Source organism: Miscanthus floridulus, chromosome 15, assembly GCF_019320115.1.
Source record: "Miscanthus floridulus cultivar M001 chromosome 15, ASM1932011v1, whole genome shotgun sequence".
Classification (NCBI taxonomy): domain Eukaryota; kingdom Viridiplantae; phylum Streptophyta; class Magnoliopsida; order Poales; family Poaceae; genus Miscanthus; species Miscanthus floridulus.
Window position 1 is genome coordinate 15,176,237 of NC_089594.1, and position 22,538 is coordinate 15,198,774.

Below are 22,538 nucleotides of genomic sequence, written 5' to 3' on the forward strand. Positions count from 1 at the left end.
ACTGGACGTCAAAGTAGGGGCAAGAACACAATAGCCCCATAAAAATTCTTCTTACGTGATTTTCCATGTGAGCGGTGATTCCACCGTATCCTTGTTATAGGGGAGGTGGCAGTATGTGCGCCTTGCTGTTCATTTGGATTGTCATGTTCGTTTGGCTGATAAGCCATGGCTGAAAGTATTGTTGGTTAATTTGTTATGAGAGAAAAATATTGTTCGTTGACTAAAAAAAGTGCGGCTTATAAGCCAAACGAACAGGACTAAGACTTGTTTTTCCTGCAAGTTGTTTAGGCAGTGTGTGACTTGCAAAACCGTAGATCTGGAAAGCAAGAATCTTAACTCCTGCTGTGATGCCTATGCTAGTGCTCAGCTAAAGGATAAAAAGCACTGCACGATAACTCATCCAATCCAAGTAGTACAAGGCCAAAGCCTTGCTGTCTCCATGTCCGGCCTTCATTCATTTATTGCAAGGGAGGATAAGGTTGAACCGTTGCTTTCTCAAGGATAGAAACGAGACCCGGTAAAGCTACCCTGAAGCTTCCTTTGTCTGTGTTTATGGTGACTAGTACTTCACTCCAAGTGCAGGTCCCAACAATAATTGGCCTTGTTCAACAATGAACAATAATACTGGTACTCCTATTTCAGAGCAGTCCCAATCGATAGACCTTGTCTACTCCTCTTTCGCCACCTTCCTCTTTCCTTGCTTCTTCCTTTCCCAGCGAGCAGCAGAAGGCCAGTAGACCCTCAGCAGCCAGCAGCACCATCAGTCTCCTCCACGTGAAACCACAGAACAGATCATCACCAGTAATCTGTTAAAAAAAAAGATCATCACCAGGAATCAGCACGGCATCAGCTAAGCTTTTCCGGTATTATTCCTGATTTCCCCAGCCGACAGAGCTGCTTCCCTCCTTCGCAGCCAGCGTGTATCCCTTATTCTTGGCTGACTACCTGTTTGTTCTCTTGAAGTGCAGTGTTTGTTCCAGAGTCCCGTCCACCACTCCGGCCACGCTTGCGCTCGTTGTCGACACCGGCTCCGGCAACCTCTGCTCCCCGCGCCCTTGATTCACTTGGTGTAACTTCATCCTGCAACATCGTGTAAGATCATAAATCTCTACTCTTAGTTTGATGTGTTAACACTAGCTATTTCGCTCTGTGTGCCGTAGCACACGAGAAAGCAAAACAATCAGTTTGTCTTCATTTTTCTAATCAGATTCACTAATTCTATGTGTCTTCCCAATTCCAGGTTTTCTTCACCCTGTTGCTGTCCTTCTCAGTAATTTGCCTTCTGCAGAAGCACCTCGTCCATACATAAAAAAGAAAACAGCTTCCATCGTCCATCTATTCATCTTTCATCTCCTGTTTAATCTTTCTCTTAGCCACCAGACCCTTGCACCCTGCATCTTCAACTTGTTCATTTCACTCCTACGACAAAAGAAAAGAAAAAATATAGAAAACCAAAAAAAAAGGAAGGCAAAAAAAGATATTAATTGTACTCTTTGCTTGTTTCCCATCGTTTACATTGTTCTGAGAAGTGGCCTGAATATTTTGCTACTGCGCTTCCTCCCTTTGCCGGTGTACTACTGGATCAGATCTGCAGCTGACTGGCTGTTTGAGCCTTGCGTCTCATTCTCTTGCATTACGTGCTTCTTCCAGAGTCCAGTCCATCCCTCCGGCGACCTCGCGCTCGTCGTCCAAGCTTGCTCCGGAGACGCTGCTTCCTGCGCCAGTTGGTGTAAGATTTCTTGTGCCAACTTGTTAGCTATTTTCCTACGTTCATATAACAAACGAGAAATGAAAGGAAAATAATCGGTTTATTCTCTGTTCTTCATTTATTCTTTCAGTTTCAGTAATTTTACCTCGTCTTTTTTATTCCAGGTGTTCCTTCGACTCCTTTGCTGTCTTCAACAGTTGTTTCCCCTCTTCAGAACCACCTCATCCGTATTACAAAAACAGTTTTGTTTCTGCTTCCCATCGTCCATCCTTTCATCTATTCTGTTCAAGTTTCATCCACCTTGTCCTGATTTTCAAGGTCACTAGACACACTCGCACCCCACATCATCTACTCGTTCATTTCTTGTACTCATTCATTTCGTCCCTACTAGAAAACAAAAACTTGAAAATCCCCCCCCCCCCCCCCCCCCCCCCCCCCCCAAAAAAAAAAAAAGGAAGAAAAAACAGTATTTCGCCTTCAATTTTTTTTTCCCATCGTTGCTTAATTTAGGTCCCTGCAAAACCCAAACATTTCGTGCTTCGCTTTGTCCTATTCTTTTCATCTGGAAAAACTTGCATCTTGGTTCAAAATTTTCCTCCGATTACATTGCAGTCCCTACCAGTTATTTCCCCTCTGCAGAAGCACCTCATCCATACTAAAAAAAAAACCAGCTTTGTTTCTGTTTCGCACCGTCCATCCATTCATCTATTGTGTTCCTTCCATTACCAATTCACCCTGTCATCTTATTTTCATCTGGAAACACTTACATCCAAGATCTCTTCGCTCAGAAAAGAAGGGGAAGCACAAACCACTGCATCCATGGCAGACTTGGCCCTCTCTGGCTTAAGGTGGGCAGCATCGCCAATCATCAACAAGCTCCTAGCTGATGCTACACCTTACCTCAGCGTGGACTTGGTGCGTGAGCTCCAAAAACTAGAAGCCACTGTCCTGCCACAGTTTGACCTGGTGATTCAAGCGGCAGAGAAGAGCCCCCACAGGGGCAAGCTGGAGGCATGGATCCGGAGGCTCAAAGAAGCCTTCTATGATGCTGAGGACCTGCTGGATGAGCATGAGTACAACCTCCTCAAGCGCAAGGCAAAGAGTGGGAAGGATCCCATGGTAGGGGAGTATGAAGCCTCCTCCATTGCATCGACCATCATGAAGCCACTCCGTGCTGCTAAGAGTAGGGCACGCAACTTGTTGCCAGAGAACAGAAAGCTAATTAACAAGATGAAAGAACTCAAGGATATCCTGCGTGAAGCCAAGGAGCTTCGCGATCTTCTTGGCTTACCACATGCCAATACCGTCGACTGGACACCAGCTGTACCTGGAACCGTTGTTCCTACAACAACATCACTTCCCACTTCAAAAGTTTTCGGTCGCGACAGAGATCGTGATCGTATAGTTGATTTTCTTCTCGGCAAGACGACAACTGAAGAGGCAAGTTCATCGAGGTACTCAAGTTTGGCCATTGTTGGAATGGGAGGAATGGGGAAGTCCACCTTAGCACAGTATGTCTATAATGACACAAGGATTGAAGAATGCTTTGACGTCAGGATGTGGATCTGCATCTCACGCAAACTTGATGTGCGACGTCACACACAGGAGATCATCGAGTCTGCGAAAAAGGGGGAGTGCCCATGTGTTGATAATCTTGATACTCTCCAGTGCAAACTACGAGACATACTGCAACAGTCACAGAAATTCCTACTTGTCTTGGATGATGTTTGGTTTGAAAAATCTCATAATGAGACAGAGTGGGAGCAACTCCTCGCTCCATTAGTCTCTAAACAGTCCGGAAGCAGAGTTTTGGTGACTTCTCGAGGTGAAATGCTCCCGGCCGTTCTATGCTGTGAACAAGTTGTTCTTTTGGAAAACATGGATGATGCTGAGTTCTTGGGTCTCTTTAAACACCATGCTTTCTCTGGAGTAGAAATTCAAGACCAGCTGTTGCGCACAAAGCTAGAACATATTGCTGAGGAGATTGCTAAAAGGCTTGGAAAATGTCCTTTGGCAGCAAAAGTTCTGGGTTCCAGATTGAGCAGAAAAAAAGATATCACTGAATGGAAAGCTGCACTAAAGCTCAACGATTTAAGTAAGCCCTTCACATCTCTGTTGTGGAGTTATGAGAAGTTAGATCCACGTCTACAGAGGTGCTTCTTGTATTGCAGCTTATTTCCAAAAGGTCATAGATATAGACCTGATGAGTTGGTTCACCTTTGGGTGGCAGAAGGCTTTGTTGATTCGTGCAATATGAGTAGGAGGACAATGGAAGATGTTGGGAGGGATTACTTGAATGAGATGGTCTCTGGATCTTTCTTCCAATCGGTTTCTGACAGGTATTATGGTGATTACTATGTCATGCATGACATCCTTCATGATTTGGCAGAGTCACTCTCTAGAGAAGACTGCTTCAGATTAGAAGATGATAATATGACAGAAATACCATGCACTATTCGACATTTATCTGTTTCTGTTGAGAGTATGCAAAGGCATAAGCAAATTATCTACAAGCTACAGCATTTACACACTGTTATCTGCATCGATCCACTAATGGATAATGCAACTGTTATTTTTGATCAGATACTGCAGAACCTGAAGAAGGTGCGTGTATTGCATTTGTCATTTTACAACAGCAGCATGTTACCTGAATCTGTTGGTGAGCTGAAGCACCTTCGGTATTTGGACCTCAGAATGACAACGATTTCTGAATTGCCTAGATCATTATGTGCTCTTTACCACTTACAGTTACTTCGGTTAAACCGCAGTGTGGGGAGGTTGCCTGACAAAGTCTGTAATTTGAGTAAGTTACGGCATCTGGAACTGGAAGAGTGCAACGATCAAATTCCCAACATTGGCAAGCTTACTTCGTTACAACAGATATCTGTCTTTTCTGTGCAAAAGAAGCAAGGATATGAGTTGCGACAGCTGAAGGACTTGAATCAGCTTCATGGCAATTTAACAATACAAAATCTTGAGAATGCCACTGGAAAGGATGAGGCCTTAGAGTCCATGCTATATCAGAAAAAATGCCTTGAAGGGTTGAATTTTGTCTGGAGTTGCCAGAATGACATGGATGCAGCGGACACTTCACATTTGGATATTCTAGAAGCTCTGAGACCGCCACCCCAACTGAGTGAGCTCACAATCAACGGTTACAAATCTGGCACATATCCTAGGTGGTTACTTGAGCGATCCTATTTTGAAAATTTGGAAAGGTTTGAGCTTGTTAACTGCAGCTTGCTAGAAGGCCTACCACCAGATACAGAGCTCCTTCAGCATTGCTCTTGTCTGTATCTACGGAACGTTCCAAATTTGAAGACATTATCATGTCTTCCAGCAAGCCTTACAGATTTGTCAATCCACGGCTGCCCACTGCTTACATTTGTCACCAAAAATCAGCTCGAGCAACATGACTTGAGGGAAAATATAATGAAGGCAGATGACCTGGCGTCTAAACTTTCATCGATGTGGGAGGTGGATTCAGGATCACGTATTAGGAGAGTACTATCAGTGGACAATTCATTTCTGAAGCAGTTGACAACGCAGATGGGTGATGATATATCACAACATCTTCAAATTATTGACAGTGGCCTAGAGGAAGGAGATATAATATCGGTGAAAGAAAATATCATCAAGGCATGGCTTTTTTGCCATGAGCAGAGGATAAGAGGCATTTATGGAAGGACCACGGAGCTGCCGCTGGTTCTACCATCTGGAATTCGTGAACTTTGTCTTTTTTCATGTAGTATTACAGATGAAAGTTTGGCTATTTGCCTTGGTGGCCTCACTTCACTGAGAACCTTAAAATTGGGTTATAATATGGTCTTAACTGCACTTCCATCACAAGAGGTGTATGAGCATTTGACAAAGCTTGAGAGCATTGAAATCACTGCTTGTTGGTGTCTCAGATCACTGGGGGGCTTACATGCTGCTCCATCTCTTTCCAGTCTTGACTGTACGGATTGCCCTTGTTTAGAGCTGGCACGTGGAGCAGAATTTATGTCGTTCAACCTTGCTGAGCTCCTCAGTATAAGTGGCTGCATACTTCCAGCTGATTCATTCATTAATGGCTTGCCGCACCTGAAGGATCTTCAAATTTATGGTTGCAGAAGCTCCCCATCCTTATCGATTGGCCACCTGACCTCCCTTAAATCATTACATCTAGTGTGTCTCCCTGATCTGTGCTCGCTTGAAGGCCTGTCTTCCCTGCACCTTATGTTCCTATATTTGAGAGATGTTCCAAACCTCACTGCCAAGCACATCTCACAGTTCCGTGTCCAGTTTTTTCTCATTGTTAGTAGCTCCGTATTGCTCAACCACATGCTCATGGCTGAAGGGTTTAGAGTCCCGTCGTATCTTTGTCTAAATAATTGCAAGGAGCCGTCAGTTTCATTTGAAGAACCTGCAAATCTCTCATATGTCAAGGACCTGGCATTTGAGTGGTGCAAAATGGAGTCCCTGCCAACAAATCTGAAATTTCTCTCCAGTCTGCAGAGTCTTGAAATCTGTGGTTGCCCCAACATAACATCTTTACCAGATCTGCCGTCCTCCCTCCAGCGCATAATTATACGGGGTTGCCCCGTCTTGCAGAAGAACTGCCGAGAACCTGATGGAGAAAGCTGGCCAAAGATTTCGCACATCCGCTGGAAGACCTTCTACTAATATTGAACATGCTTCTTTAGACTTTCCACTTGTGTGAAAAGAAATAAGAAGGTAAAGGCTCCACTGTCATTCTCGATTCTCCAGGACTAATTATGTTTTCCAATATTTGACATACTTCAATGTTCCAAACAGCCACCTCGAGGTCACTAAGTCATCTCCGCAGCAGGCGGCACCCAGTTCAAGCCAAAAGGCAACCCATCGCTGCTTATGTTGCCCGGCGCCCCGGCCACCGTGAACTGGAAGGCCTCCGTCAGTCCCATCGATTCTCTGGTGTTTGTTCCTCCTATACCATTTCACTTGTCCTGTTATTCCTTCGTTGCTCATTAATAATTGCCAGCACATATTTCTCTAATGGTAGAATAAGCCTCCAACGACGAAGATAAAAAATGTGGTTATCGCTTTGAGGCCAATTGGTCGATTGTTTGTAATAAGAACAGCTATACTGTCATGTGGCTCTGCAAAGTTTCGAATATATATTGAAAACAGCGTTTGCCAACGACGTGTGGTGTGTTTGTAATAAATTCGTATTTTCTTTGCTTCCGTGGTTCTGTCGTCGTCGTTGGTGTTTGCTCATGTCATGTGTGCTCTGAGTTTTCATTTTTCATGTGCCTAACTTATTCAAGCCGAGGAAGGGGAGCGCGTTGCCGTTGTTATATGATGTGGTGGAGCGTTGCCGTTGTTCTGCTACTCTGCTTCAAATGAGCGCCGAAGACGAGATGGGCCGGCCCAAATAGATGAATTTGTACCGAAATATTTGTCCCTGTTTTGTTCAGCGTTTCCCCGTCACCCCGTTCGGCCCTTCTCTTGTGTTCCGGCGCCAGCGCCAGCGCCACACAAGGCCGAGCCCTGAACCCTCCGTGTCGCCGGTCTGGCCGGAGTCAGGTCTCGCCACCTCGGGATTACTTGTACTGCAGCAGTTGCGGGGCACGCTCCTGGGAGCGCTTCTCCTCGAGGAGAGGATATGGATCTAGGGCGGGGCGTGCTGATCCGGCGAGGAAAGGAGGCGACGCGTGCGGATCCAGCTCGGCAGTGGCCAAGGTGGCCCGGATCTCGCACCCGATGGCGGCGGCGTGGATCTCGCGCCCGGCTCCCTCTACCCCACCAGCGACCCTCTCCCCTTCCTCTCCCGAATCCGGCGACCGTGGATGGGTTGTGCGTGGATCTGGCGTGGGTGCAGTGCATCGGGCGTCTCCGACGAGGATGCAGCGGATCCGGCGTCTCCGGCGAGGACGCAACGGATCCGGCGTGGGTGCAGTGGATTCGGCGTCGCTGACCTGCTTCTCCGGCGAGGATGCAGCGGATCTGGTGGCGAGCGACTGAATCCCGGTTCGGTGCGCGGTCCGGCGAGGATGCTCGCACCGGCGAGGAGCTTGCGGCGACGCGTGGATGGGCTCGCCGGGCTTATCCACGGGTTTTTCTTTTTTTTATTTGATTTACCGAGGCGAGCGTCCAACTGCCTTAAAAAAATGTCTCATTAACTATGACCTTTCGACCGAGGTGGTTACGATGCCCGCCTCGGTAAATTCTTTTTTTCCGACTCGTTAAAGTTTTCTGTACTATTGGATCCAGAGGCAGAGGCACAGAGACAGAACACGTGCAGGCGTTAGGCGGGAAAGCCAGCCACGAGGAGGGCAGCAGGCACGGAGTGTCCGGACGCGCGGGTAGTCCGGGCGCTAGACGTCCTATTAACAAATTGGTCTTGCAGATTTGTTTGGTGGCGGGTATTCCTTTGGCGTGCATGTGACAGACAAACTCGATGAGCAGTAGTTTTACAACAGTCCACGAGTATAGGGAGAATGTCATGAGTCAAGTGACTCTTAAGTCTTAACACTACGAGAGCAACTCTGATAATTCCGTGTTCACAGAAATAGTGATTTTTTTACAAAGGTGAAGTCAGCTTTTATAGAAAGCTAGAAATATTGATTCTGACAAGAAAAGGCTCTCCAACAGTTTTTTTAATTAGACCTCTAATTATTGTCATCCTCTATTCTTGGTTTCATGCTAACCGAAAATGGAGAGCAGGATAGCTCCCCAGAGTACGCACAAGATATAGAGAAATTTTTGGAAGGTGAAAAGATAGAGAGAACTATTTTAATTCCAATGGCTCTCCAAAGAACGATTTAGAGAGTGAGTTTATGAATGACTCTCGTACATGCTTAAAATGATTTAGGAGACATGGGGTTTCATTTTGCAAGGCGGCATTTTTCACTTACTATCTCTCTAAATGATTTTAGGAGATACGGAGATTTTAGAAGAAGCTCAAAAAGTATCCATCCCCGCCTCTTAAAATGGATTTTCAGATATTTGTCTCTTTAGGATACCACCTCTGTAAATCAAATTCTTAAAGATACCGCGTGTATGTTTAATACACAAAGGCGGTCTACTTAAGAGCAACTCCAAGAGAATGACTAAAAACACTTTCCAAATTTTCTAATTTAGCTATTCTGTAAAATAAAAACGCCTAAAAAAAAGTTAGACTACTCCAACAGGCTCACTAAAGAAAAATAGCTATCTCAACGTTCAACCCGCCACCTCACTAGGCAACAGGCTCTACTGATTGGCACATTTCGTCGAACAGACAACAAGCACTGGCCGCACCTTGGCAGCTACTCTCGTCCGTCTCGTACTTGAGTTGATTCCCTCCAGCTGCTCGCACGCACACGCACCAAGCTAAGCTAGCTACTTCCTACGCGGCTTAACTTAGCCAGCTCACACGATGCCGAAGTCGTGGAGCCCGGTGCTCAGCTTGCGTCGGCCACCAAGTGCCGCGCGGCGGAGGACACCGCGGTGGCCTCCGACAGCATTGCGTAGTCCCGGCCGCAGCAGTGAAGCTCTTGCGCCGGCTCGTGTCCTTGAGCTGCCTCTTGTCCCTCGTCAACAGCCTGGCGTCGGCCACCATAGCTGACAAAGACGGCAGCATAAAGGCCAGCGACGGGGAGACGGCGCGCCTGCTGCAGCTGCACTCGTTCGGCCTCAGCGAGCTCTGCGGCGCTGCTGCGGGGCCTCAGTTGCACGTCCCGCACGCGTTCACGGACGCTGACGCGGAGCTCCTACCGTGCGACACCCAGGAGAGGAGGCCGCCTAGAAGTGGAGACAGCATGACTTGGGGCGCAGGAAGGACAAGCGCTGCACGGGAATCACGCGGGGAGGCAGCGGATGGCAAGCCAGAGAGGCTCGCTTTCTTTAGTCGCCGAGAAGGACGGAATGGCTAGTCAGCTAATTTGGAATCCCGAATAGAATAGCTGTGGGAGGCAGATTTAAAACTCTAAATTAGCCTTCAAACTAGAAATAGCAACGAGTTGCTCTGAGAGGTATGCCTACGTCCATCATGGGTTGAGGTGGATTTTTAGAGATGGGCTATCAGGAATAAATCCCACCTTAAAAAACTGCTCACGTATAAAAATGAGGCCATGGCGCTGACCACGGGGCACCTGCCTCGACTTTCTCATCTTGCTTGATATTGCCTCCTCTGCCCCTGTCACTCGTGCCATTGAAATCCTCGCCTGCCAGCTGTCACCTCCATTCCCCTGCCGGACAAGCCTGACATAGAAAAGGGCACGATGTGTCATGCCTGGTCCAAAGGCCAGACCCATGGCCCTAATCGGTACGATCCGATGGCACGGCCTACTGTGCCTGTCCCGGTGTCTACTAGCCGTGTTTTTTCTGGATGTAGGTTAGGCGGCAGTCTATTTAACCATCTATAGCTACAACTTTAATAGTTTGCAAGATCTCTAATCTCCACTCTTCATTTTGTGCTAACTTTATTTTTTTCCGAAGAAGAGAGATCATTTTTCTGATAACATACTAGTTGTTTCCCTCCGTGTGCCCGTATCTTGCATCCGGAAAACGAAAATAATCGGTTTGTCTTCGTGCATTCACCGGCCGACGAGGCCACGGGAAGTAAAGCGCGGCGGGTGAGGCAGCACTCTTCTTCTCCTCTCTCTAAGCTTGCAAGCGGGGCGGGTTGTGGACAGCCGCCAACCCACAAAGCTCGCCGCAGAACTGATTAAGCGGGTTTGCGGCTGGCCACTAGCCCACATTCGTTGCTGTCATATACTTCGTGGACTTGGCAGCCTTGGTGAAAAAACCCGCAAAAGCCCGCATACGTGCCCACGACCAGAACAGGGTGAGTTCTGTAGAAGAAGATGGCTCAATCTGCCATCGTCAGAAGAGAGCTCACCTCACCAGGCATCGTCCGCAGCCGTTTTGGCGTTGGTGCGCACTCGCTCGAACGCCTCGATGGGCACCGTGAGCTTCCCGGCGCGCGCGCCACCGGGCGCCACGCCGCGCCACCTTGCCCGACACGTCCTCGACGGCCTTGAGGAACTCCTTTGCCTTCGCCGGCACGAGCACCTCCCTGCGGCGGCCTCCACGGCGCGCCATCTTGCACATCTCCTCGGCGGCGGTCTCGGCGACACGGTCCTTGGTCTTCTCGCACGCCAGCTTCATGGCGTAGGTGGACTGGTACTCGGCCAGGCAGGAGTAGCGCTCGCGGAGGCGGGCGAGGTCGGCGGTGATGTGCTTGGCGGCCGCGTTGTCGTTGTCGCTTGAGTCCGACGACAAGAGGCGGCGGTGCGCCATCGGGTCGTCGTTGTCGCTGTTGCGATTCTTGCGGGTCTTTGCGGGTCTTGCGAGCTTTGTCTTTTGTCCAATGGGCTTAGCGGGTTTAAAGACGTTAGGCCGCAAAAATATTGCAGCTGGGCCACAACAGCCGCGGAAGCAAATTTTGCGGGGCGGGCGGGGCGGGTTACGTTAACAACCCGCCCCGTCTGCAATTTGACCTCTCTCCCTCGTCCTCACACTCACTCCGTCTCCTCACATGCCAGATCACGCGCCGGACCAGGGCTATCCACCCTGCGGACAACGAGTAGTTGAGCGCCTTGTTGTATTGCGTGCTAGGTGTTCGTTGTTTTGCCGCAGCTGGAGCAGAGCAGAGCAGAGCACAGCGAGGTGGATCGGGATGATGACTTCGGCCGCTGCAGTATGTACCGGGCTCGACAGTAGGTACTACTTTTTTTTTTCTTTTCCTGATTTACGGGACGGCCACTGACATTGTAGCAGGTAGTCGCACAGACACACTTGCACCAAAGAGGCCTGCAATTGCGATGAAAATTATGAAAGGATGTGGAGGTAGAATTACCTACCGTTTCATTGTTTGGTCGACGATGTCTTGGTTTGTACTATAGGTCAATCATTCATGTTTTGGTCTGATGTGCTAATACCACTTTTACAACAAACCGTGACCTACTCCGTATTAACAATAGCTAGTCTTCATCAACGCCAGCTCATCTCAACTTATAAAACTGCAACTGGTCCCTTAAGTATATATTTCGGGTTACAGAGAAAAAAACAGAATAATTACCGAGGAAGTTGCCCTGATATTTCGCTAATGCACTTCCCTGCCTTTGCCTCCAGGATAGAAACGAAACCCGGTAAAGCTACCTAGAAGCTTCCTTTGTCTGTGTTTATGGTGACTAGTACTTCACTCCAAATGCAGGTCCCAACAATAATTGGCCTTGTTCAACAATGAACAATAATACTGGTACTCCTATTTCAGAGCAGCCCCAATCGATAGACCTTGTCTACTCCTCTTTCTCCACCTTCCTCTTTCCTTGCTTCTTCCTTTCCCAGCGAGCAGCAGAAGGCCGGTAGACCCTCAGCAGCCAGCAGCACCATCAGTCTCCTCTACGTGAAACCACAGAACAGATCATCACCAGCAATCTGTTAAAAAAAAGGATCATCACCAGGAATCAGCACGCCATCAGCTAAGCTTTTCCGGTATTATTCCTGATTTCCCCAGCCGATAGAGCTGCTTCCCTCCTTTGCAGCCAGCGTGTATCCCTTATTCTTGGCTGACTACCTGTTTGTTCTCTTGAAGTGCAGTGTTTGTTCCAGAGTCCCGTCCACCACTCCGGCAACGCTTGCGCTCTGTCGACACCGGCTCCGGCAACCTCTGCTCCCCGCGCCCTTGATTCACTTGGTGTAACTTCATCCCGCAACACCGTGTAAGATCATAAATCTCTACTCTTAGTTTGTTGTGTTAACTTAACACTAGCTATTTCGCTCTGTGTGCCGTAGCACACGAGAAAGCAAAATAATCAGTTTGTCTTCATTTTTCTAATCAGATTCACTAATTCTATGTGTCTTCCCAATTCCAGGTTTTCTTCACCCTGTTGCTGTCCTTCTCAGTAATTTGCCTTCTGCAGAAGCACCTCATCCATACATAAAAAAGAAAACAGCTTCCATCGTCCATCCATTCATCTTTCTTCTCCTGTTTAATCTTTCTCTTCGCCACCAGTCCCTTGCACCCTGCATCTTCAACTTGTTCACTTCACTCCTACGACAAAAGAAAAGAAAAAATATAGAAAACCAAAAAAAAGGAAGGAAAAAAAAAGATATTAATTGTACTCTTTGCTTGTTTCTGCTTCCCATCGTCCATCCTTTCATCTATTCTGTTCATGTTTCATCCACCTTGTCCTGATTTTCTCGGTCACTAGACACACTCGCACCCCACATCATCTACTCGTTCATTTCTTGTACTCATTCATTTCGTCCCTACCAGAAAACAAAAACTTGAAAATCCCCCCCCCCCCCCCCCCCCCCCCCCCCCCCCCCCCCAAAAAAAAAAGGAAGAAAAACAGTATTTCGCCTTCAAATTTTTTTCCCATCGTTGCTTAATTTAGGTCCCTGCAAAACCCAAACATTTCGTGCTTCGCTTTGTCCTATTCTTTTCATCTGGAAAAAGTTGCATCTTGGTTCAAAATTTTCCTCCGATTACATTGCAGTCCCTACCAGTTATTTCCCCTCTGCAGAAGCACCTCATCCATACTAAAAAAAAACAGCTTTCTTTCTGATTCGCACCGTCCATCCATTCATCTATTGTGTTCCTTCCATTACCAATTCACCCTGTCATCTTCTTTTCATCTGGAAACACTTACATCCAAGATCTCTTCGCTCAGAAAAGAAGGGGAAGCACAAACCACTGCATCCATGGCAGACTTGGGGCTCTCTGGCTTAAGGTGGGCAGCATCGCCAATCATCAACAAGCTCCTAGCTGATGCTACAGCTTACCTCAGCGTGGACTTGGTGCGTGAGCTCCAAAAACTAGAAGCCACTGTCCTGCCACAATTTGACCTGGTGATTCAAGCGGCAGAGAAGAGCCCCCACAGGGGCAAGCTGGAGGCATGGATCCGGAGGCTCAAAGAAGCCTTCTATGATGCTGAGGACCTGCTGGATGAGCATGAGTACAACCTCCTCAAGCGCAAGGCAAAGAGTGGGAAGGATCCCATGGTAGGGGAGGATGAAGCCTCCTCCATTGCATCGACCATCATGAAACCACTTCGTGCTGCTAAGAGTAGGGCACGCAACTTGTTGCCAGAGAACAGAAAGCTAATTAACAAGATGAAAGAACTCAAGGATATCCTGCTTGAAGCCAAGGAGCTTCGCGATCTTCTTGGCTTACCACATGGCAATACCGTCGACTGGACACCAGCTGTACCTGGAACCGTTGTTCCTACAACAACATCACTTCCCACTTCAAAGGTTTTCGGTCGCGACAGAGATCGTGATCGTATAGTTGATTTTCTTCTCGGCAAGACGACAACTGAAGAGGCAAGTTCATCGAGGTACTCAAGTTTGGCCATTGTTGGAACGGGAGGAATGGGGAAGTCCACCTTAGCACAGTATGTCTATAATGACAGGAGGATTGAAGAATGCTTTGACGTCAGGATGTGGATCTGCATCTCACGCAAACTTGATGTGCGACGTCACACACAGGAGATCATCGAGTCTGCGAAAAAGGGGGAGTGCCCATGTGTTGATAATCTTGATACTCTCCAGTGCAAACTACGAGACATACTGCAACAGTCACAGAAATTCCTACTTGTCTTGGATGATGTTTGGTTTGAAAAATCTGATAGTGAGACTGAGTGGGAGCAACTCCTCGCTCCATTAGTCTCTAAACAGTCGGGAAGCAGAGTTTTGGTGACTTCTCGAGGTGAAATGCTCCCGGCCGCTGTATGCTGTGAACAAGTTGTTCGTTTGGAAAACATGGATGATGCTGAGTTCTTGGGTCTCTTTAAACACCATGCTTTCTCTGGAGTAGAAATTCAAGACCAGCTGTTGCGCACAAAGCTAGAACATATTGCTGAGGAGATTGCTAAAAGGCTTGGAAAATGTCCTTTGGCAGCAAAAGTTCTGGGTTCCAGATTGAGCAGAAAAAAAGATATCACTGAATGGAAAGCTGCACTAAAGCTCAACGATTTAAGTGAGCCCTTCACATCTCTGTTGTGGAGTTATGAGAAGTTAGATCCACGTCTACAGAGGTGCTTCTTGTATTGCAGCTTATTTCCAAAAGGTCATAGATATAGTCCTGATGAGTTGGTTCACCTTTGGGTGGCAGAAGGCTTTGTTGATTCGTGCAATATGAGTAGGAGGACAATGGAAGATGTTGGGAGGGATTACTTGAATGAGATGGTCTCTGGATCTTTCTTCCAATTGGATTCTGAAACGTATTGCTATGTCATGCATGACATCCTTCATGATTTGGCAGAGTCACTCTCTAGAGAAGACTGCTTCAGATTAGAAGATGATAATATGACAGAAATACCATGCACTATTCGACATTTATCTGTTTCTGTTGAGAGTATGCAAAGGCATAAGCAAATTATCTACAAGCTACAGCATTTACACACTGTTATCTGCATCGATCCACTAACGGATAATGCAACTGTTATTTTTGATCAGATACTGCAGAACCTGAAGAAGGTGCGTGTATTGCATTTGTCATTTTACAACAGCAGCATGTTACCTGAATCTGTTGGTGAGCTGAAGCACCTTCGGTATTTGGACCTCAGAATGACAACGATTTCTGAATTGCCTAGATCATTATGTGCTCTTTACCACTTACAGTTACTTCAGTTAAACCACAGTGTGGGGAGGTTGCCTGACAAAGTTTGTAATTTGAGTAAGTTACGGCATCTGAAAGGGTGCAACGATCAAATTCCCAACATTGGCAAGCTTACTTCGTTACAACAGATATATGTCTTTTCTGTGCAAAAGAAGCAAGGATATGAGTTGCGACAGCTGAAGGGCTTGAATGAGCTTGGTGGCAGTTTAAGAGTAAAAAATCTTGAGAATGTCATTGGAAAGGATGAAGCCTTAGAGTCGAAGCTATATCAGAAATATCGCCTTGAAAAGTTGACGCTTGAGTGGAGTTCCGAGGATGGCATGGATGCAATGGATATTCTGCATTTGGATATTCTAGAAGGTCTGAGACCGCCACCCCAACTGAGTAAGCTCACAATCAACGGTTACAAATCTGGCACATATCCTAGGTGGTTACTTGAGCGATCCTATTTTGAGAATTTGGAAAGGTTTGAGCTTGATAACTGCAGCTTGCTAGAAGGCCTACCACCAGATACAGAGCTCCTTCAGCATTGCTCTCGTCTGTATCTACGGGACGTTCCAAATTTGAAGACATTATCATGTCTTCCAGCAAGCCTTACAAATTTGTCAATCCACGGCTGCCCACTGCTTACATTTGTCACCAAAAATCAGCTCGAGCAACATGACTTGAGGGAAAATATAATGAAGGCAGATGACCTGGCGTCTAAACTTGCATCAATGTGGGAGGTCAATTCGGGATCAGATATTAGGGAAGTACTTTCAGAGGACTATTCATCCCTGAAGCAGTTGACAACGCAGATGGGTGATGATATATCACAACATCTTAAAATTATTGAAAGTGGCCTAGAGGAAGGAGATATAATATCGGTGAAAGAAAATATCATCAAGGCATGGCTTTTTTGCCATGAGCAGAGGATAAGAGGCATTTATGGAAGGACCACGGAGCTGCCGCTGGTTCTACCATCTGGAATTCGTGAACTTTGTCTTTCTTCATGTAGTATTACAGATGACGGTTTGGCTATTTGCCTTGGTGGCCTCACTTCACTGAGAACCTTACAATTGGGTTATAATATGGTCTTAACTGCACTTCCGTCACAGGAGGTGTATGAGCATTTGACAAAGCTTGAGATGATTGGAATCACTGCTTGTTGGTGTCTCAGATCACTGGGGGGCTTACATGCTGCTCCATCTCTTTCCAGTCTTTACTGTACGGATTGCCCTTGTCTAGAGCTGGCACGTGGAGCAGAATTTATGTCGTTCAACCTTGCTAAGTTCCTCAGCATACGTGGCTGCATACTTCCAGCTGATTCATTCATTAATGGCTTCCCACACCTGAAAGGTCTTTCCATTTATAGCTGCAGAAGCTCCCCATCCTTATCGATTGGCCACCTGACCGCCCTTGAATCATTACATCTAGTGTGTCTCCCTGATCTGTGCTCGCTTGAAGGCCTGTCTTCCCTGCACCTTAAGGACCTAAGTTTGGTAGATGTTCCAAACCTCACTGCCAAGCACATCTCACAGTTCCGTGTCCAGGAAGCGCTCTCTGTTAGTAGCTCCGTATTGCTCAACCACATGCTCATGGCAGAAGGGTTTAGAGTCCCGTCGTATCTTTCTCTTGAAGAATGCAAAGAGCCGTCAGTTTCATTTGAAGAACCTGCCAATCTCTCATATGTCAAGCACCTGCAATTTTGGCGTTGCAAAATAGAGTCCCTGCCAAGAAATCTGAACTTTGTCTCCAGTCTGCAGAATCTTGATATCTATGATTGCCCCAACATAACATCTTTACCAGATCTGCCGTCCTCCCTCCAGCGCATAATTATAAAGGGTTGCCCCGTCTTGAAGAAGAACTGCCGAGAACCTGATGGAGAAAGCTGGCCAAAGATTTCGCACATCCGCTGGAAGACCTTCTACTAGTATTGAACTTGCTTCTTTAGACTTTCCACTTGTGTGAAAAGAAATAAGAAGGTAAAGGCTCCACTGTCATTCGCGATTCTCCAGGACTAATTATGTTTTCCAATATTGGACATACTTCAATGTTCCAAACAGCCACCTCGAGGTCACTAAGTCATCTCCGCAGCAGGCGGCACCCAGTTCAAGCCACCCCGGCGCCCCGGCCACCGTGAACTGGAAGGCCTCCGTCAGTCCCATCGATTCTCAGGTGTTTGTTCCTCCTATACCATTTCACTTGTCCTGTTATTCCTTCGTTGCTCATTAATAATTGCCAGCACATATTTCTCTAATGGTAGAATAAGCCTCCAACGATGAAGATAAAAACTGTGGTTATCGCTTTGAGGCCAATTGGTCGATTGTTTGTAATAAGAACTGCTATACTCTCATGTGGCTCTGCAAAGTTTCGAATATATATTGAAAACAGCGATTGCCAACGACGAGTGGTGTGTTTGTAATAAATTCGTATTTTCTTTGCTTCCGTGGTTCTGTCGTCGTCGTTGGTGTTTGCTCATGTCATGTGTGCTCTGAGTTTTCATTTTTCATGTGCCTAACTTATTCAAGCCGAGGAAGGGGAGCGCGTTGCCGTTGTTATATGATGTGGTGGAGTGTTGCCGTTGTTCTGCTACTCTGCTTCAAATGAGCGACGAAGATGAGATGGGCCGGCCCAAATAGATGAGTTTGTACCGCAATATTTGTCTCTGTTTTGGTCAGCGTTTCCCCATCCCCCCCCCCCCCCCCCCCCCCCGGTCTCCATTCGGCCCTTCTCTTGTGTTCTGGCGCCAGTGCCAGCGCCACACAAGGCCGAGCGCCGAACCCTCCGTGTCGCCGGTCTGGCCGGAGTCAGGTCTCGCCGCCTCGGGGATTACTTGTACTGCGGTAGTTGCGGGGCGCGCGGCCGTGCTCCAGGAACCGACAACCCTAGTACAGCCCCGACGAGCCTGGCGTCACGGCTGATTCCTCTCACAAAGCAGCAGTACTAGTGCAAGACACTGGTCAGTAGTTAGTCAAAAAATTTCTATCCTTTTTGTGTTTTTATCAGTTCATATATGGTGAATTATATGGGTTATGGAATAAAAAAATTCTTCTTATGTGATTTTCCATGTGAGAGGTGACCAGATTCCACCGTTTCCTGGATATAGGTGAGGTGGCAGTATGTGCGCCTTGCTGTTCATTTGGGCTATGTTTACACAGCGTTTCTGTTGCAAATGCTGTTCTTGGCAAAGACTTGTTTTTCCTACAAGTTGTTTAGGCAGTGTGTGAGTTGCAAAACTGCAGATCTGGAAAGCAAGAATCTTAACTCCTGCTGTGATGCCTATGCTAGTGCTCAGCTAAAGGATAAAAAGCCTTGCACGATAACTCATCCAATCCAAGTAGTACAAGGCCAAAGCCTTGCTGATAACATTTTTGATAAATTCATAGACCTTGTCTACTCCTTGTTCGGCCTTCATTCACCCAACAATAATTGGCCTTGTTCAACAATGAACAATAATACTGGTACTCCTATTTCAGAGCAGTCCCAATCGATAGACCTTGTCTACTCCTCTTTCTCCACCTTCCTCTTTCCTTCTTTTCTCGAACGTGCCTCTGGCACGGTTTTCGTTAAGCAGGAGAAGAGAGTTTACACGAAATTACAACTAAACGCCATGGTAATCCACCGATTACCAAAGCATTACGGCCCACAGGCAAACGAGTGAAATTGATTTACATAGTATTATGCTTGCGACGGGAATGACCCCTGAAGACTACATCAGTGTTAGCAAAGACAGGAGGTGCTTGTATCCTGCCAAACACCACTCCTCGGCCTCACCCCAGATCGAGCAAGCCAGCCCAGCCACGTCAATAGAAGCTCCATCAAAAGTGCGCGAGTTCCTCTCCTTCCACAGTCTCTAGCCAACTAGGAAGAAGAGCGAATCGAACCCCTTTCTCGCCGGTTTTACAACGAGCTTTCTGTTGCGTAGCCACCACTCCATGACATCCTCCTCATTGACGAGCACAACATCCAGGAGATGGAGTTTGGCTAGTAGAATGGCCCAGACCTTCCTGCTGTAGACACAACCCAAGATGATATGATCCATACTCTCCGTCAGTTGGTCACAAGTGATGCAGATGCTATTGTCTTGCAAGCCATGGCTAAACCGCCGTTCCGCGGTTCAGCGTCTCCTATGCAAAACCAACCAGAAGAAGGCACGAACTCTTGGCGGCGCCGAGGTCTTCCAAATCTCCCTTGCCCCAAGGGTCCTCGAAGCACCAAAGAACATGGCTCCATAAGCCGAGGCCGAAGAGTAGGCTCCATCCGGTGTGAGCCTCCACCGAAACACATCAGGTGTTCCCTGCAAGGGCAGAAATCGCCGAACTTGCTGCCACACAAACATGAACTCGTTGATGACCTGAACCGTATGGGCTCCGGTGATGTGGCGCACCCAAGCATTACCCGGCAGTGCATCACATACCAACGCCCCCGACGCCTTGCTGCAACAGCCTGAAAGAGCGCTGGCGCCATTGACTGAATGCTTGTACCATCAATCCAGTTGTCCGTCCAGAAGAAAGTCGATTCCCCGGAGCCAACAATGGACACTGTGGCTGCCTTGAAAACTGCAGTCACCATCTTTTCTTTTTCTCTATGCAAGCTGGACCAATCCAGTCTTTGATCCACCCGACATTTCCACTCCCATCGGACCCTCAGTGCCACCCCAGCACGCCGCATATCAATGACTCCCAGCCCTCCAAGATCCTTTGGTTTGCAGCATGATTTCCAGGCCACTTTGCACTTGCCTGCAGTGACCGTCTGCTCACCACACCAAATGAAAGCGCGTCGCCGCCTATCAATTTGCTCAATGGCCCACTGCAAAAGACACAGCGCTATGGACATGTGGATCGGTATTGCCGAGAGCGTGTTTCTGGCCAATGCTGTCCTCCCGGCCATGTTCAGCAATCTTCCTTTCCACTGTGGTATCCTGGAGGCGACGGCGTCTACCAGGCTCTGCTCAGCGCTCTTCCTCAGCTTGAAAATTGATAGTGGAATACCCAAGTAGCGACATGGGAAGGCCTCGATCTTGCATAATAAAGTGTCACACATGAGTTCTGCCTCCTGCTCCGAGCAGCCAATCGGAGTAGCCACACTCTTATCCAAGTTGGTGAACAGCCCAGACGCCAAGCCGAAGAGCTCCACCGCCCCCTTCAGGACAAGCAGATCATCCAATTTTGGTTTAACAAACATGACGACGTCGTTAGCGTATAAGCTGACCCTGAAAGGTAGCGCAGCGACCCCCAAGGGTGACAAGAAACCCTGGACATCCAACTAGCAGATCAGGTGGTTGAGAACCTCCATGACGAGCACAAAAAGCATCGGTGACAGTGGATCACACTGGCATAGTCCCCTCGCATGGCATATTCTTCTCCCAGGCCTACCATTCAGAAGTATTTTTGTGCTAGCAGTTGATAGCATGCTGGAGACCCAGTCCCTCCACCGTTGGCCGAAGCCCAAATGCGCCAGCACCTCGAGCAAGAAGTTCCATGCAACTGAGTCAAAAGCCTTGGCTATATGAATCTTGAGCAGGACACAGGGAACACATTTTTCATGAATCGCCTTACAGGAGAGTCGCACAAGCTAGAAATTGTCATGTATGCAGCGACCTCTGATGAAGGCTGTCTGGTTTGGCCGAACCAAATTGTCTAGCACCTGTGCCATCCTTGTTGCTAGGCATTTTGTGATCAGTTTGCCAAAACTATGAATGAGACTGATTGGGCGGTAGTCCTTGATCTCCTTGGGCTGATCTTTCTTTCTTAGCAGGATCATATAAGCATCGTTAAGCAAGTTTAAGTTTCTAGTGTCACGAGCCCAAAAGGCATTGAAGGCGTTCAGAATGTCCACCTTGATTATGGGCTAGGCCGTCTTATAGAAGAGGCCTGTGAAGCCATCTGGCCCTGGCGACTTGTCATTCGACATTTCATAGATCACTGCCCAAATTTCAGCTTCAGTGAAGTGCACCTCTAGGCTGGAAAGGTCCACCGATGGCAGCCCAATAATCCCAAGGTCGAATCTCCAGGAGGGAACAAAGATGGTGCCCAGGACTTGGTCATAGTAATGGTACAGCGCATCAGCCATTCCTTCTTCACTAACAATCACATTGTCATGAACGTGGAGAGACCGTATAAAGTTTCTGCGTTTTCTGTGGCAAGCCATGAGGTGAAAGAACTTGGTGTTTGCATCCCCCTCGGCCAGAAACATCATTCTTGAGCGCTGTCTGGCAATCGTACGCAGCACGGATGCCAAACCGAGCACGCGGACTTTCAGCGACTTACACAGTTGCGACTCCTGCAAAGAAAGCAACCTTGATTCCTAAGCCACATCCAGACGTACGATTGCCTCCCGGACCAAGGCTAACTGCATCCACACACTACCGATCTTCTTATCACTCTAGCTCTTCAGCGCCCGTGCCACATTTCTGAGTTTGTAATCCAGTACACGGAATGGGTCCGCATGCAACAGAGTTGCTGACCAGGCCGACTCCACAACCTCCATGAACCCCAGGAATTTGATCCAGTGTGGTTCAAACCGAAACCTCTTTTTTGCCCATGGCACCATGTTTGCCATCAGCAGCAGTGGACAGTGATCGGAGCAATCCGTGGAAAGCACCCGTAGGATATGATTCGGGTGTGCTTGCAACTAGCCTGCTATGGTGAAGACACGGTCCAGCCATTCTAGAGTCGGCTGGTCCCGCTCACTGGACCAAGTGAACCGCCTGCCGACCAGGTTGAGCTCCTCCAGCTCAACGGCATCGATGAATGCTCGGAAACGACGCATACAACGACGGTCGAGGCGATCATTGCTCTTATCCTCTGCTCTGTAAATCATGTTGAAATCCCCACATAGCACCCATGGTCCATCAGCCGTCATTCTAAACTGACGAAGCTCGTCCAGGAACTCGACCTTTTCCTGGTCCGCCTGTGGCCCATAGACCACCGTCAGCCACCAGCAGTCCTGCGGTGTCGCTGTATTGGCCACCTTAGCCGATAAGAAGAAGCGACGTTTATCCACCTAGGAAACCACCCATTGTTCTCGTTGCCAGCCAAATAAGATACCCCCGGCTACATTGGCAGACGGCAGATAGTCATAGTCGAACATAGATCCTAGTATTTCATTAGCCAGTGAGTTACAGATGACGGAGAGCTTAGTCTCCTGTAGACACACGAGAGAAACGCGCTCCTGGGTCACTAGGTCCCTAACGACATTGCGACGGGCACGGCCATTCAGCCCACGCACATTCCAAACACAGCAGTTGTATGATATCATTGAGAAACAAAGGGC

The 22,538-nt window shown here is 47.8% G+C and overlaps 2 protein-coding genes and 2 long non-coding RNA genes across 6 annotated transcripts; all 4 read left to right on the forward strand.

Moving 5' to 3' along the window:
• Window positions 1-572: 572 nt before the first annotated feature.
• Window positions 573-2,132, forward strand: LOC136506747 (uncharacterized). Of its 2 annotated transcripts, none has more exons than XR_010771713.1 (4): window positions 573-863; window positions 964-1,092; window positions 1,241-1,729; window positions 1,873-2,132. It is a non-coding gene; the product is annotated as an uncharacterized lncRNA (long non-coding RNA). The 2 variants fall into 2 exon arrangements; XR_010771714.1 differs by having other exon boundaries at window positions 574-863; window positions 969-1,092.
• A 364-nt stretch (window positions 2,133-2,496) lies between these two features.
• On the forward strand, window positions 2,497-7,156 carry LOC136506744 (putative disease resistance RPP13-like protein 1). The gene is made up of 2 exons (XM_066501634.1): window positions 2,497-6,424; window positions 6,506-7,156. The coding sequence occupies exon 1, from the start codon at window positions 2,528-2,530 to the stop codon at window positions 6,371-6,373; it is 3,846 nt and encodes a 1,281-aa protein (XP_066357731.1). The 5' UTR covers window positions 2,497-2,527; the 3' UTR covers window positions 6,374-6,424; window positions 6,506-7,156.
• Window positions 7,157-11,861: 4,705 nt separating this feature from the next.
• On the forward strand, window positions 11,862-12,961 carry LOC136506748 (uncharacterized). Of its 2 annotated transcripts, none has more exons than XR_010771716.1 (3): window positions 11,862-12,151; window positions 12,252-12,378; window positions 12,532-12,961. It is a non-coding gene; the product is annotated as an uncharacterized lncRNA (long non-coding RNA). The 2 variants fall into 2 exon arrangements; XR_010771715.1 differs by having other exon boundaries at window positions 11,866-12,151; window positions 12,257-12,378.
• A 257-nt stretch (window positions 12,962-13,218) lies between these two features.
• On the forward strand, window positions 13,219-17,706 carry LOC136506745 (putative disease resistance RPP13-like protein 1). Its single transcript, XM_066501635.1, has 2 exons — window positions 13,219-17,245; window positions 17,327-17,706. Exon 1 carries the CDS (start codon window positions 13,364-13,366, stop codon window positions 17,192-17,194), a length of 3,831 nt encoding a protein of 1,276 aa, XP_066357732.1. The 5' UTR covers window positions 13,219-13,363; the 3' UTR covers window positions 17,195-17,245; window positions 17,327-17,706.
• The last annotated feature ends 4,832 nt before the right edge of the window (window positions 17,707-22,538 follow it).